Source organism: Engystomops pustulosus, chromosome 7 (genome assembly GCF_040894005.1).
Source record: "Engystomops pustulosus chromosome 7, aEngPut4.maternal, whole genome shotgun sequence".
In the NCBI taxonomy this organism is placed as follows: Eukaryota; Metazoa; Chordata; class Amphibia; order Anura; family Leptodactylidae; genus Engystomops; species Engystomops pustulosus.
In genome coordinates this window covers 148,795,559-148,811,183 of record NC_092417.1, presented here as the reverse complement: position 1 = coordinate 148,811,183, position 15,625 = coordinate 148,795,559, and the positions used below count along the sequence as shown (strand labels likewise).

At 40.8% G+C, this 15,625-nt stretch overlaps 1 protein-coding gene across 2 annotated transcripts in view; it reads left to right on the top strand.

The window, feature by feature from the left end:
* Positions 1-399: 399 nt before the first annotated feature.
* The window catches only part of DRD4 (dopamine receptor D4), a 47,138-nt gene continuing 31,912 nt past the window's right edge, over positions 400-15,625 (top strand). For both annotated transcript variants that reach the window (XM_072118198.1, XM_072118197.1), the window contains exons 1-3: positions 400-1,202; positions 2,683-2,795; positions 6,675-7,249. In XM_072118198.1, coding sequence (XP_071974299.1) covers positions 963-1,202; positions 2,683-2,795; positions 6,675-7,249 — 928 coding nt within the window. In that variant the 5' untranslated portion in view covers positions 400-962. The remainder of the gene's footprint in view (positions 1,203-2,682; positions 2,796-6,674; positions 7,250-15,625) is intronic.

Genomic DNA, 15,625 nt, shown 5'->3' with positions numbered 1-15,625 from the left:
CACTTCTTAGCACCCCATTCATTCGCTGTGGCACTTCCACTCCTGCTTTTATTAACCCTTTCTGAATGAGTTCCAGAATATCCATGTTTATAAACCCACGTCTATTCTCCTTAACCCCTTAGTGTTATCTTGCTGGAGAGGAAATTGAGTTTGTTTCCTTAGTAACACCTTAGTTGTGTCTTTGTGCCTATTTATTAGTTGATTGAGTGTGTCTTGCATTACATGTAGTTACTATGTGCTGGGAAGGTGTTAATGTAGTGTGCATGCTGTATGTGCAGTCTGTGTGCTGAACCCAGGTGACTGAGCCCATAGACACACATCAGGCTCCCTCCCTGTGATGTCACACTTGCAGCTAAACTAAGCTGAGCTTTGTGTTGGGATGTGAACAGTTCCCAGATCGCTGAGCTGATTGGAGCAGCTTCTGGACAAGCCCTCTCCACCTTAATCGGCTTTCTTCTCCTGGAGGCGACCCACTTGCAAATTAATCACCTTGGGATCATTCAGGTCTTCAGAAGGAAAGAAAAAAAATTCTCCCCCTGCTTCCATCAAAATCAGAATGGAGACCACTGATGACATCATGGACCTCCACCCTCCAAGACTCTGTGCTCTCCACTGTGTTTGACAGGTGGACTTGTCTCCTCCAAATTATGCTTCCATCATTTCCTAAAGTCAACCTTCAAAGATACCTTCAGCTCCATGTCTGCAAGCCTTATTAGATGTAGTAAAAATGAAGTAAAAGAATGGATAGAAGAATTAGAGTAATGAAGAAGAATTCGAGGGCAATATACTGATGACCTCACCCATGAGAACATCCCCTACTGAAGTGAGAAGAATAGATGACTTCTCCATGGGAAAAACTGCTCTGTCAAGAAAAGAAAGGAAAAAGGAGACTTTCCAAAGTCCTGTGTGGTGTCCACTCTTCTGCTTTGATGGGACATTGAGTATAGTTCTGCTGGGAAGCCATGCTCCAGAACATCTCAAACCAAACTTCTGAGCCTTCAGAAGACACTCATTATAACTTCTTGGCCTTGATCTTTGGACTTATATTGATTGTGTTCATAATCTGTGGAAATGTATTGGTGTGTCTTAGTGTCTGTACAGAGAAAGCTTTGAAAACCACCACCAACTATTTCATAGTTAGCCTGGCTGTGGCTGACCTTCTCCTGGCTGTACTGGTGCTGCCATTGTATGTCTACACAGAGGTAAGTCCACCTTCTTTTCCATGGCCAACACACCACATTGCTCATACAGGTCCATAATTGTGTATTATAATCATTGTAACCTTGTTTATAATGCCACTGAGTTGGGGGGGGGGGCAATAAGTGATAACCCTACTATTGTTGTTAGGTTATGTCATAGTAAGTTATATAACATAAAATACCACAAAAAAATATAGATCAAACTTTTTTAACACTTTATGTTTACAGAACATTTTGGCAATGAGAATTATTACTGAAGCTTTTTCTAATGTAGGGGGTGGTAAATAATGAGGATACAGAGGTGCAAATCCTCCAGCACTACTGACCCAGTCTCCTATTTCTAAATATAGGGCAGCACTTGGGGAGCAATGTGCATACTTTATTGACAGATTTTAGATAGATAATGGATTGATAGATAGATAGATAGATAGATAGCAAAATATGAGATAGACTAGATGACATATATGGGTAGATACGAGATGGATAGATAGATAGATAGATAGATAGATAGATAGATAGATAGATAGATAGATAGATAGATAGATATTAGATGGATAGATAGATATGAGATAGATAGGAGATAGATAGATAGATAGATAGATATTAGATGGATAGATAGATAGATAGATAGACAGATATTAGATAGATTAGATAGATAGATAGATGGATGGATAGATAGATAGATAGATAGATAGATATTAGATAGATGGATAGATAGATAGATAGATAGATAGATAGATAGATATATGTAATAAAGATTGATGATAGATATGAGATAGAAGACGATAATAATAATAATAATAATAGATAGATAGATAGATAGATAGATAGATAGGGGATAGATAGATGTGAGATAGAAGATGATAACAAATAATAATAGATAGATAGATACTAGGTTTTGGGAAAGATTTTACAGATTTTTTGGGGAATGAGTACAGAATTAGTTTACTGAAACATTTTAGTGTAGAGGGTGAAAAATAATAAGGACACATGGGTGCAAATCTTCTAGCACTACTGACCCAGTGTCCTATGTACCCAGTGTCCGTTGTACGCAGGAACCGGTTGAGTAAAAATGTGGGTACTTCAGTCACAGATAGATAAATAGATAGATAATAAGTTTTGATAGGAGATAATTACACATAGAGATAGATTATTGATAGATAATATGTAGATTGATAGGAGATAAGTACATAGATATATAGATAATTGTTAGATAGATAGATAGTTAATAAGTAGATTGATAGGAGATAATTACATAGGTAGATGATAATAGATAATATGTAGATTGATAGGAGATAATTAGATAGATATATAGATAGCTAAATAGATAATAAGTAGATTGTTAGAAGATAATCACATAAGTAAATAATAATTGATAGATAGATAATATGAAGATTGATAGGAGATAATTAGATATATAGATAATTGATAGATTATAGAGTTCTTCTTGGTGTCGGTGTTAACCATTATAATTCCATTGCAGTTTCTCGGAGGGATGTGGACTCTTAGTCTTGTCCTGTGTGATGTCCTGATGACCATGGACGTCATGTTGTGCACAGCCTCCATTTTCAACCTCTGTGCAATAAGTGTGGACAGGTAGGTGACCTAGAACGCAATTGATGTCTATATTCCTGAAAGGACAAGTCTGATGCTTTGTACATTGTTATTAGTTCTTATGACTTGTGGGTTTGTCAGTCATTTGGATGTCACTGATTTAGTAGATGTTCCTTTCTTATACCTCAGCGATGTCTCCATTCCATGGGATATTCATTGCAAAATTAAAGAGGACTTGACTCTATATTTCACCAATAAAATGAGAATTCTAAAACTCAACATTATGTCATTTCTCTGTTATTCATCTTGTAAATGTAAGCTTATAGTTGTGTTTTCTGCTCATTTTGCACTTGCATTGCATCTCACATCCATGACACAGCATTCTGTTGTCACACATGAAAAAGATTATGGAGTGTGACTTTTTTTTCTGAGAAAATCCTAGAAGTTCTGAGAGAGTTGGTCAACATACCCTTATATTTCTGGGGTACTTTGATAGATTGACAGATATGAGATAGATAGATAGATATGAGATAGATAGATAGATAGATAGATAGATAGATAGAAAAAAAAGTCTAAAAACAGCAGCACAATCTTAAAAAAAAAAAAAGAGAGAAATTTGAGTGCTATCTTGCACTCTCACCAAAAGAGTCCAATAGTAACATGAAAACGGCAGCACTCCATTCAAGTGAAAAAAACTGTGTTTATTCCATCCTATGCAACGTTTCAGCTGTAGCCTTTGTCAAGCATCAAGATAGATAGATAGATAGATAAATAGATAAATAGATAGATATTAGATAGATAGATAGATAGATATGAAGTGGAAATGGTAGGCAGCACTCCAGAGTTCAGATCAAATGAAGGTGATTTTTATTGGAACAAGTGGCGACGTTTCGGTGTAATACACTTTTCTCAAGCTTGAGTATAATGAGTATTACACCGAAACGTCGCCACTTGTTCCAATAAAAATCACCTTCATTTGATCTGAACTCTGGAGTGCTGCCTACCATTTCCACTTCATATACAAGTAAGGCCCCTTCCACACTAGCGAGTGTGATGCGATGAACTCGCATCACACTCGCAACGCAAGCTGCCGGGAACGCACGGCCCGAACGCTGCACCGCGGGAGTGAACTCAGCATGTCAGTTCACTCCCGCGGTGCAGGGTTCGGGCCGTGCGTTCCCGGCAGCTTGCGTTGCGAGTGTGATGCGAGTTCATCGCATCACACTCGCTAGTGTGGAAGGGGCCTAAGGACCTGGCCAAGATCTTTAGGGGGCTCTGCACCCCTCCTTGGGAGGAGTTGTTTCCACTGTGCAGACTTGAACTTTCCATGTGTAGATAGATAGATAGATAGATAGATAGATAGATAGATAGATAGATATAGATATGACATAGATAGATAATATAGATATGGGATAGATAGAGAGATAGATAGATAGATAGATAGATATGACATAGATAGATAGTTATGAGATAGATATGACATAGATATATAGATATGAGATAGATAGATATGAGATAGATAGATATTTACATTTGGAAGATAATTTAAACTAAAAGGGGGTCTACCATCTCCCGAATCATCTTACAAGTAAAATCACATACGCATATAAACTTTCCAGTCATATCTTTCCTGTTTTCCAACCTTCTGTGATTTCCTAGAAAATAAAATTTTTATCTTTATGCAAATTCTCTGTGCAGCGGGGATGGGACCCATTGCACCCATTCCCTTTTTCCAGATTCCCCATTACAACACAACACCTCCCCTTGGGAGAATTACTGACAGGTCTCATAGAAATGAGCCATAGAAAAAGAAAAATGGTTGAAGCAGTTGTAGCTCCACCCATAGTGCACCATGGAGAGGATGTATCATAGGCTGACACAGCATGCACTGATGTATGATCCAAACCCCAGAACATGCTTAATCTATCAGGATGCTATGGCCTCCTGATCAATATCTGGCGGCGTGGGTACAAATGCCGGCTACATTGTGCGCCCGGCTCAGTTCTGCGCTAGCTCTGGCCTGGTGTAGAACTGTGCTATAGCCTGTGTCCGAACCTGCTGGCACTGCCCCCTCCCTGCCCAACTAGGAAAGAGGGCAAAGTAGCTGCAATTCCTGACTCCGCGCCAGGAATTGCGACTAAATCACGGCTTATACGCATGTTTCCAGTTGTATAAGCCATGATAACATCCCCCCGTCCCCATGATTACTAGAAAATACTTGGATATGCTTGGAAAGTGAATACACACTTTACTAGTGGGGAGATTTGAGAGATGATTGACTCTCTTAAAGCAGATATACAGGTAAATAACTTGCTTAATAGTCCCCCAAAAAAACTATTATGGGACATTTCTAAAAAATCATTGACCTCTTCCAAAGTAAACTCCTGCTGGAGATAAAATGCCGATAAAACATTTTACGGATAAAAGTAGACAGAACAGAGGCGGAATTTTCACTAGACATTAGATCATCGCTTCTTACTTAAGTACAATACGTGTTTCTCCCATAGAGAATCAAAAGCCACATTTCCCTTGATTTCCGCTTTGGGTCAAGGCCATTAATTCTTTTGCTGTTTCTTTAATCTCTTTTGATCTCTGAGTAACTATGAAAAAGGATTAATAGAAAAAGAACAATCCGATGATGTACTTACTGTACTTTCTCAAATAAATCTAGAAGCCATATAATTCCTAACATAAGATGATGCTTTTAAGATATTAGTGGATTTTCTCATGTATTCAGGAATCCAACAGACAGGTAGACTGATAAACTGAGGAGTGATAGAGACTTCAATGAGGGAAGAGTCAATAGTTCCTTTCTTACTTCACAGTATATGGAAGGCTGGAAGAAACAGTTATAAAAGAGCCACAGATCAGATCAAAAAGAAGATACATAATTCCCTTATAGGATTTTTCCCCTTTATATTGTTGTTATGGAAGTCTCAAACTTCATCAAGTTTATTGATACTACGTTGGGCCCATCTGGGAAAACAAGACAACCACAATAAGGTGTGGTCACAGGTCGGAGTCTCAGCACAGATGGTAGATAAGGCACAAAATTGCAGATACAAAGGGATAGTCTCAGAACAAATGCGAAAAATTGCAAAACCAGAACAGTAGAATATCAAAGACAATCTACTGTTATATAACAGACAATAGAGCCAGCAGAAAATATATCCAACGATGTACTAGCTGTGAGCCATAAATATATATATATATGAAACTGGAGAATCTAAGGCCCAGACTAGGAATGGCAAAAAGCCATAGGAAGCAAAAACATATAAATGAACAAATCCTAAGCTTTATTCTGCGGACAGAGGAAGATACTGGCAGGCATGTCACAACCAGTGTTGGACTGGCCCATCAGAGTACCAGAGGATACTACGGTGGGTCCAGGCTCAAACCCAGTACTGGACCCCAGAGGTACAGCAGAATACAACCTAATTTGGAGGCTACTAAGAGTCTGTTTTCTCGAAGCTGATGGAGGGTGGGCCCCCAGCATAATTTATCTAGTTGTCCCAAGGAACCCCAGTCTGACACTGGTTACAACTATAGTCTATGAGGGATCATCTTGGCTCCGACAACTTCCACTCACCAGGCACACTAGCCTAGCATTAGTTTCAATGAGTATCAGGCGCTGGGACAGGTGGGTGGAAGTTGTTGAAGCCATGTTTGCCTGCCCCTGTAAACACCGAGAGTGCCGGAAAAAGTACATGTTTATTTTTGTTTACAGACCCCCTCCTCCCAAGTTTCCTCTAGATATTTTAATAAGCTCAGACAACCCTTTTAAGTACTGTTAAATACCTTGTACAGAGCAATTGTACAGAGAGGTAAAGCGAACCACCAGGTATTCTATTTGTCATGTCCTATAAGTATGATTCATGCCGGTTCCATTTCCAGCATTTCTTCTTCTTCTCCATTACGCAGGTTCATAGCTGTGTCCATCCCGCTGAACTACAACAGGCGGCAAGTGGATAATCGGCAATTGTTCCTGATCTCAACCACTTGGATTTTTGCCTTTGCTGTGGCTTCTCCAGTCATTTTTGGACTAAATAACGTTAAAGATCGGGATCCCACAGAGTGTAAACTGGAAGACAACAATTATGTAGTGTACTCCTCTATTTGCTCATTCTTCATCCCCTGTCCTATAATGTTGGTATTATATTGCGCCATGTTTCACGGTCTCCGAAAATGGGAAGAGACCAGAAAGGCCAAGTTACGGAGTCACATGTCACCAAGACTGAAACCTGCAAGTCAAACTCTAATATTTGACAGGATAGATAGGATAGATCGGAGCCCTACTGACAGCAATCTGGATGACCTTCATCTATATGACCAGCCAGATTGTCCATTCTCCAAAGCATATGTGGATAATGGCCACGGGATACAGGCTGTTGCATACCCCCACCTCAAATATTCCTCAAACATGGAGCCAGAAAGGAAGCACACCAAGATCAATGGGCGAGAGAGGAAGGCTATGAGGGTTCTCCCTGTCGTTGTCGGTAAGTTGATATTTTGGTTATTTTAATAAAAAAGTATGCAATCTATTAAATGAGAATCTATTGAGTCCTTCCTGGTATATGTCTTGAGGAAATGCATAGCCTCCTGACCTGACCCAAGACTGTATTTATAGCTCCCGCTGCAAACCTATCTATTATTCATCAATTGAGATTCTGTAGAGCAGGGACCCCAAACGCCAGACCGCCAACCTAACAGGGAGCGACGATATAAGTCTGAAAAAATAATTCAATATTCACCTTTCCCTCTTCCCCCACATATCCTATCCTCTTCTCTGCTGTGACTTTACAGCACAAAGGAAAGGGAGTTGGTGGGCATTCATAAGAGGGAATTATAGGGGCACCGCAGGAATGGGGGTATTATTAGGGAGAAGCTTCAGGAAATGGGAACTGCAGGAAATAACTGCTCTTACTCCTAAAGACTTCTAAACTCTGTGTTCATTACCTTTATACTATACAGACAGTCCCCAGGTTATGTACAAGAGCTTCTGTAGGTTTGTTCTTAAAGGACATCTACCACTAGGATGAAATACTGTATGTAAATGAGCCTAAGGGGCACCAGGGTCCATTAACACCTATTGAGCCTGGAGCACCACAGGCTCATTTGACAGTCCTTCATCCTGGTGGTAGATGCCCTTTAAGTTGAATTTGTATTTGTAAACCTGGACAAAATTTTTAGTTGCTTGTGACAATTTGATATTCTCAATTTTGAGTTGTCATTGGGACAAGGATTAACAAGAAAGCTTTATTGCAGAGACCTTTGATAACGTTCACAGCTCTTCATTGCAGCCAGGGGTAAAAGTACAGTAAATTACCACCATCCAGAGGTCCGTCTGGAAGTCGAGGACCGCCTGCATATCCCTTTCCTGATCTGCTTTTCCTGTAGTTTTGGACACCCTGTCATTCTGGATGATATTACATCCCCTTTGTAGCTGGACGCCCTAGACACAGGCCCTCAAAGGCCCAATAGCAAATATAGCCCTGTATGGTTCCTAAGGAAACTGCAATATATTTATATGTTATCATAATATATTATTATACTTATTAATATTTTTATTATAATTTCATAATAATGGTAATTTTATAATTATAATGTGTATAATAATTAGAATGTGTTATGCCTGTCCACTATTCAGTAATGCTGCTGTTTGATGAGAGCCCAGGACCCTGGACCTGTGGTGTCTCTCGTTTGGCTGGTACAGGCGTAAACTGTATTCACACAGCCATTGTGGAGACGTACATCCAGCCGGCGGCTATAGTGACCCATACGGCACCATACATGGGAAAAAGATAGAGCATGCTCTATCTTTCCCAGTACGCCCGTCCGTGCCACGCTATTTTCTATTGAGAGGGGAGGGGTGAGTGACGTTACTCGCCTGGCTACGTGTAAATGAGACCTTTTTACCAACGACTCATTCATGCTGTAGAAATATATATAAAAAGAGTGCAGAGATATTGTCACTGATTCAGCTTAAAGGATATCTACCACCAGGATGAAGGATTGTAAACCAAGCACACTGACATACTGGTGTGTGTTCCATCTGGCAGGATCCACTCTTCTTTTAGCTTCTGGTTTCTACAAAAAAAAGGTTTTTAAAAATATACAAATGAGCCTGAGGGGCTCCGGGTTCCATAGGTGTTAATGGAGCCTGGAGCCTCTAGGACTCATTTGCATAATTTTTAAAGCCTTTTTTCCCTAAAAACCAGGGCATAAGAAGCTAAAAAACAGAGCAGATCCTTCCAGAGGGGGCACACATTTGTATTTCAGTGTGCTTGGTTTACAACCTTGATCTGGTGGTTGATTTCCTTTAAGAGCACATAAGGAATTTTATACACTTTATAGACATTATATTATTTACAATAATTTTAATTATGAAAATACATACATGGAAATGTATTTTTGAGATGGAAAATTCCTGGGGCAGAACGTGAGAAACATCATCTAACAAGGTTCTTGTCTAAAGAGATTGTCCATCCGAATTACTCAGGCTGATCACATAGTGCTCATATTTGACCCTGAAATGAACTCCTAGGCCGGGTTTATCCCATTGCCATATTTCAGCATTGACAACACACAAGCTGAGAGGCTGCAGTTGTCATTACTGTTCAATAAAAATGCTGACACAGCTGAAAACAAATCTGCACATTGTTATAGACAGTGGTGTAACTAGAAGAGACTGGGCCCCGTAGCAGATTTCTGCATGGGTACCCCCTTCCCCATATATATATATACTTTTTTTTTTTTTTTTAAGAAATATTTTATTGGAAATAAAAAAGGAAGTATACATGCAATTGTATATAATAAACATTTTACATGTCTATCCCGATACATCAGTAGTTATGCTAGTTAGCAATTATGCTGGTTAGTTAGGTTAGAACATGTGAAGTAGTGCCTCTTCATTTAACCAAAACTTGGACTTTACTTAGGCCGGTCAGTACCACTGGAGTCCGGCTCCTTAAGTTGTCCATCAACTTCAATTGGGAAAGAAAACAAACATTCTTTGTAATTTCTAGTGGTGGTGGTCTTGCCTCATGGTGCTGTGGTGGCGAGTGTAGCATTGGGAACTGGTCCAAGTCTCCCATTGGGCTTCAAAGTGAGTTGTTCTCCCGTTTTGTATAGCTATGGCTTTTTCATACGCACACGTGGTATTTAATTATATTTTATATATATGTATATATATATATATATATATATATATATATAATATATATATATATATATATATATATATATATATATATATATTCACATATTTGTACACTCATTTATATACACACAAAGTTCTACACTCATACACACACTTTTATACACATACATATATGTATACACTCATACGCACACACTTATCCATTCATATATACATTCACAAATAGAGTATATACATTCACAAATAGAGTATATACAAATTCATACAGTATGTACACTTTACATACACTTAATGATTTAACAACATAAATTATATACTTAGACATATAGTATATACAGTATACATACCCATACATCATGTACACATATATACAGCATATATATACCATATACACTCATATAGCATGCGTACACACACATACAGTATATACATTCATACGGCAAATACACAGCATATATACAGTATATACACTCATACAGCATGCATATACACACACTCACCATGCGGTATATACTATATACATACATATATACACACACTCACCATGCAGAGAGAGACAGGTGGCCGGGGATGGAGGCGATGGGCTGGGTGCCACCAAAGGAGAATGGCGGCTGCGGATTGAACAGGCAGGCAGGGCCCGGGTATAACAGGTGGGCCGGGCAGCCGGGGACAGAGCAGGAGAAAGGTGGCCGCAAACGGAGCAGGCGGGACAGGGACGATGTTCTTGCAGACATCAATAGCGCATGTGAGGTTACTGCTGGAAGAGCGCAGGGTGATTGTATCCAAAGGCAGCTTTCTAGTTTCAAAGGGACAACATGTCCATAGTTATGGGAAATTATCTTCACACATTAATATTTTTGAAGAAAATCCAATTAAAGAAATGTTTATAAATAGAAGCTGAATTAAATAAAATGTAAATGCCAAGATGAGAATAACCCCCTTAATAATAATAATTGTTTATTTATATAGCGCCTACAGATTACGCAGTACTGCTCAAAGCTTGTTAAATTGGTCCCTGTCCCCATGGGGCTCTTAATCTAAACAACCTAACAGTATGTTTTTGGAGGTTGGGAGGAAACCGGAGGACCTGGTGGAAACCCACGCACACATGGAGAGAACATACAAACTCTTTGCATACAACTGTGTCTGGATTCATAAGCTCCATTGGGTAGCAGTCACTTCACCATATGGTAACACACAGAGAGCTACAGAACTGTGACTTTCTACCAACATTGAGCTTCCTGCACTTAAAGGAAATCTACCACCAAAATCATGCATGAATAAACACTTACTCATAGATCCAGGCCCCATGACTCTAGTAATCCTATTATATTTGTTACCCATGGCCATCTTCCTTCTAAAATAAACTATTAATATTATGCTAATGGCACCTAAGGGCTCTGGGAGCATTACCATAGCCCCTCTGTGCTGCAGATTCCCAAGCTGTTAAACTGTCTCCCCTTCTCCCTCAGCACTTCCCCCTCCCTCTGCCTGATGTAATGTCACAGCAGCAGAGGAAGTTTCAGTACACAGTGTAACCGATAACATTAGGGGCTTTGCTCCTGGCACCTTTACCAATGGGCAGTTCACAATGGTACCAGAACTAGTCCAGGTCCATGTACAGTATAACTGCCAGGATAAGTAGCTCAATATAAGCTACCGGAAGACAGCCCTTACATTAAAAATGTAATTTAATGACCTATCCTAACCTTATCAATAGTAGACCTTTTTAAGTACCCATTCTTTAGTTCCTCATGTGAATATGGTGAAAAACTCTTTTATAGGAGCAGCTCCTACAACCAGAAGAGACTTATACATGTGCTGAAATAGTTATATGCCTATAGAGGCACATTTACAGAGGTAAGCAATATCCTTCAGTATTAAATCCCTTAAAGACCCAATTATACCTCTCACAGTTAATTGAACACCAAAGAATTATGTCTCGAAATTTAATATCTGGAGACAAAGCCAAAGCACAAACAACACTAAAAATAGTATACCAAATCTTTATTAAATTACCATACATAAAAATGTTTACACTAGTTAAAATCTGCAATTCCCAGGTGGTGATACGCAGACTGAGGAGTCATCCCACTCTGACACATAGAGAACAATATTAGACTTGGGACGCCAGGCTAAATTGCAATACATATATGTATCATATCTGACCAGTGATGGCAATTCATGTTTTTAAGTGGCAGCCTATATCCCTAGCTAAGAGAAAGCACTCTTGCGCATGGTATATATTGTGCTTGTTTCAGTGTCTGGGATGGCTCCAGCCCCGACACACTTTCGGCTAAATTATCCTTCACCTGGGGGTGAAATAGTCAGATGAAGCTTGACTGCTAAACATAAGAGTATGGGGAGATTTATCAGAAGTGTCTGAGGTAAAACTGTTCTCAATGTCCATGGCACCCAATCAGAGCTCAGCTATAATTTTAGAAACAACTGTAGGAAAATGAAAGCTGAGCTCTGATTGGTTGACACCAGCAAGTAGAACAGTTCTGCCTGCAGCTCTCCTAATAAATCTCCCCATGTGTCTCTAAGATACACGCCAAGGCCTGTGGGCCGCATCCAACTCACCACCTCATTTTCTTTAGCCACCTAAGTCTGCCGTATGTAAAAACAAATATGCTCCAGCAACACATCCCGTAATAGTCCTAGCACATAAGTGGACATGTTGTTCTAAAACGTGGACTTGGTTGGACATTAGATCTTGTGGAAGAGGAAAATTCAAGATTGGTTAACAGGTCGATACCATTGGTCTAACATTGCCCTTAGTGTTATTGAGTTTGACACCCCTGCTTTAGGAAATCATTGTGCACCCCAAACTGTTGTCTTAACCAGGACCGGCTACAGGTTTTAGTAGGCCCCTGGGTGACAGAGCCCTAGTGGGCCCCTTTGTGTAGCCACACTGCCCCCCCTCACCCGCGTGGACACACTACCCCCCCTCCCTCGTGTGGACACACTGCCCCCCTCCTCCTGTATACACACTGACCCCCCTCCCCCTGTATACACACTGCCCCCCTGTATACACACTGCCCCCTCCCCCTGTATATACACTGCCCCCTCCCCCTCTTTACACACTGCACCCCCCCTGTATACACACTGCCCCCCTCCCCGTCTATACACCCTGCCCCCCTCTCCCTGTAAACACATTGCCCCCTCCCCCTGTATACACACTGCCCCCCCTCCCCCTCTAAACACACTGCCCCCCCTCCCCCTGTAAACACATTGCCCCCCCTCCATGAAAGAAAAAAATCTCCCCTTTGCTCGTTCCCTCGAAGAAGCGCAGGAACAGCTGCCGTCTGTCTGCAGCATGTGCCTGCCATACACGGCGGTTCTGAACACGTGTTCCGGTGACATCATCATGTGCACTGGCTTCAAAGCCGTCGCATACCGTGCGGAGCGCCACTTCGGGGGAACAAGGAAAGGTGACAAGCGCAGCATAGAGGCAGAAAACTACACCAGTCGGAAGGGGATCAATTGTACCAGTGTCTGAAAGCGACACTGGTACAACTGATCCGGGGACCCAAGTGGGCCCCTCTAGTACCCCAGGGACCCGGCACTTGCCCGGGTTAGCCAGGTGCTGGCGCGGGGCCTGGTCTTAACTCTTGGTAAGACTGTGTGACACAATTCAGTCCAACACTCTACGAATGCTTTAGGGACTTTTCCACTGCAGGAAGTCACTTTTGTTGTACAACTTGTCCTTTTTAGCACCTACTTTAGACTCTTAGTGAAGTGGTATTGCTATTGCTGCACAAATCATGAGGCCAGTACTGTCATGCGGCCCAAACCAAGTTGGGTCGCACCAAGTGATAAAGGGGAAAAGTAGCTTTTTTGTCAGTGCCTTCCTCTATTGTGAATCTTCTATGATCAGCAGAAGGGAAATGTCCTATTAGCCAAACATTAAATATTCCAGCCTTAGGAGTGTACGAGGTGGTTCCTGGACCAGATCAGGAGATAAGAAGTTAATTCTGTGGTGTCCGCTATAAGCCAGCTGTTTGGACAGACACCTGCTTAACACAGAGCGCTTTTTCGGAAACAGGCGCCCTTCCAGATGGCAGTGAAGGGTGAAACACCAGACCTTATTAAAGCCAATGATGCTCTCCAGATGACTGTGTATAAACAGATTAGTGTGACCCTTTAATGTACACGATACAGAGAGATAGACATTCATTCAGTTTTTATTGCTTTTATGAGTACAAATTTTGCTGGTACAATACAGAGGAGAAAAAGTCCTCCCTTCATATTTTCCATTCTTTTTGATTGATTCCATTTTTGGCTACAGCTAAAAAAAAGCAGCAAGATCTACAACTATAACAAAAAAAAAAAACAAAGGCGCAATGTGTGTCTCTAGGCTACATACCCAAGGTTTTTTTTAAGTGGAATATAGTGTATTCTAATGGAAAGGAAAATTTAAAGAAAGGATAAAGTCCTGTTTTAACTATTGGTAGAATATCCCAGTCACCTCTGCAGTACTCATAGAGGTAAGTGTGAAGACTGGATAACTGCAGTAGTGGATTATAATATAGGAGGATTAGGCGGTAGATTGGGGCCCAAGCCTTCAACTGGGCCACCCTAGAATGACAGCCAAAACCACCTAACAAATTTTATATTGAGAAGGACCTTCATCCACAAAATCCTCATACATCTGTTCCTTCTCTCAAAACACATCTACAAAAGAGCCATTCTAGGACCTTTTAGGTCCTCCAAAGGTCCTAAAGCCGAAGATTGAAAGCAGGCAGAAGGGACACCTCCTCCATTCCCCAAGAAGATTGATTCTAGTACCATATGTAGCAAGTTAATTCCAGACTTGTATGGGATATAATATTCACACAGCCTAGGTCCCGGGGCAGTCTTAATCTGCCCTTGAATAACTGACCAAGTTCCTCCCATTTTTGGGCCTATAGGTTGCCCAATTTGTACTTCCTGTTGTAGTTAGTAATAAATAACACAAATACAATATAAACAACTAGCGAGCACTCGGTCAAGGTGCAAGGCAACCCCTATAACTACCGCAGTAACAAAAAAAGAAGTAGGTAAACAACTGAGAGTAAACTGTGTTAAAAAAAATACAAAAATGTTTTTATTTTTGTTATTCCAAACGCAAGAAAAAACTACAGACAAGTTAAAAAAGCACATAATATATACGGGCTAAGGTTCATAATACAACTTTGTAGGTTTGGATCCCCCTGATGCAACTCTGAACTTCAATAGAAGTTCAAGTCCGGGTTCCCTCCGAATGCCATCATCGGATGCCTTTAAGTTTTGCCAGAGTGACCCTCCCAAAATGGCAGCGCTCGCCGATTGTTGGTGTTACAGGTGGAGGTCCGGCTCAGTACCCATATATATACACTCACCGGCCACTTTATTAGGTACACCTGTCCAACTACTCGTTAACACTTAATTTCTAATCAGCCAATCACATGGCGGCAACTCAGTGCATTTAGGCATGTAGACATGGTCAATACAATCTCCTGCAGTTCAAACCGAGCATCAGTATGGGGAAGAAAGGTGATTTGAGTGCCTTTGAACGTGGCATGGTTGTTGGTGCCAGAAGGGCTGGTCTGAGTATTTCAGAAACTGCTGATCTACTGGGATTCTCACGCACAACCATCTCTAGGGTTTACAGAGAATGGTTCAAAAAAGAAAAAACATCCAGTGAGCGGCAGTTCTGTGGGCGGAAATGCCTTGTTGATGCCAGAGATCA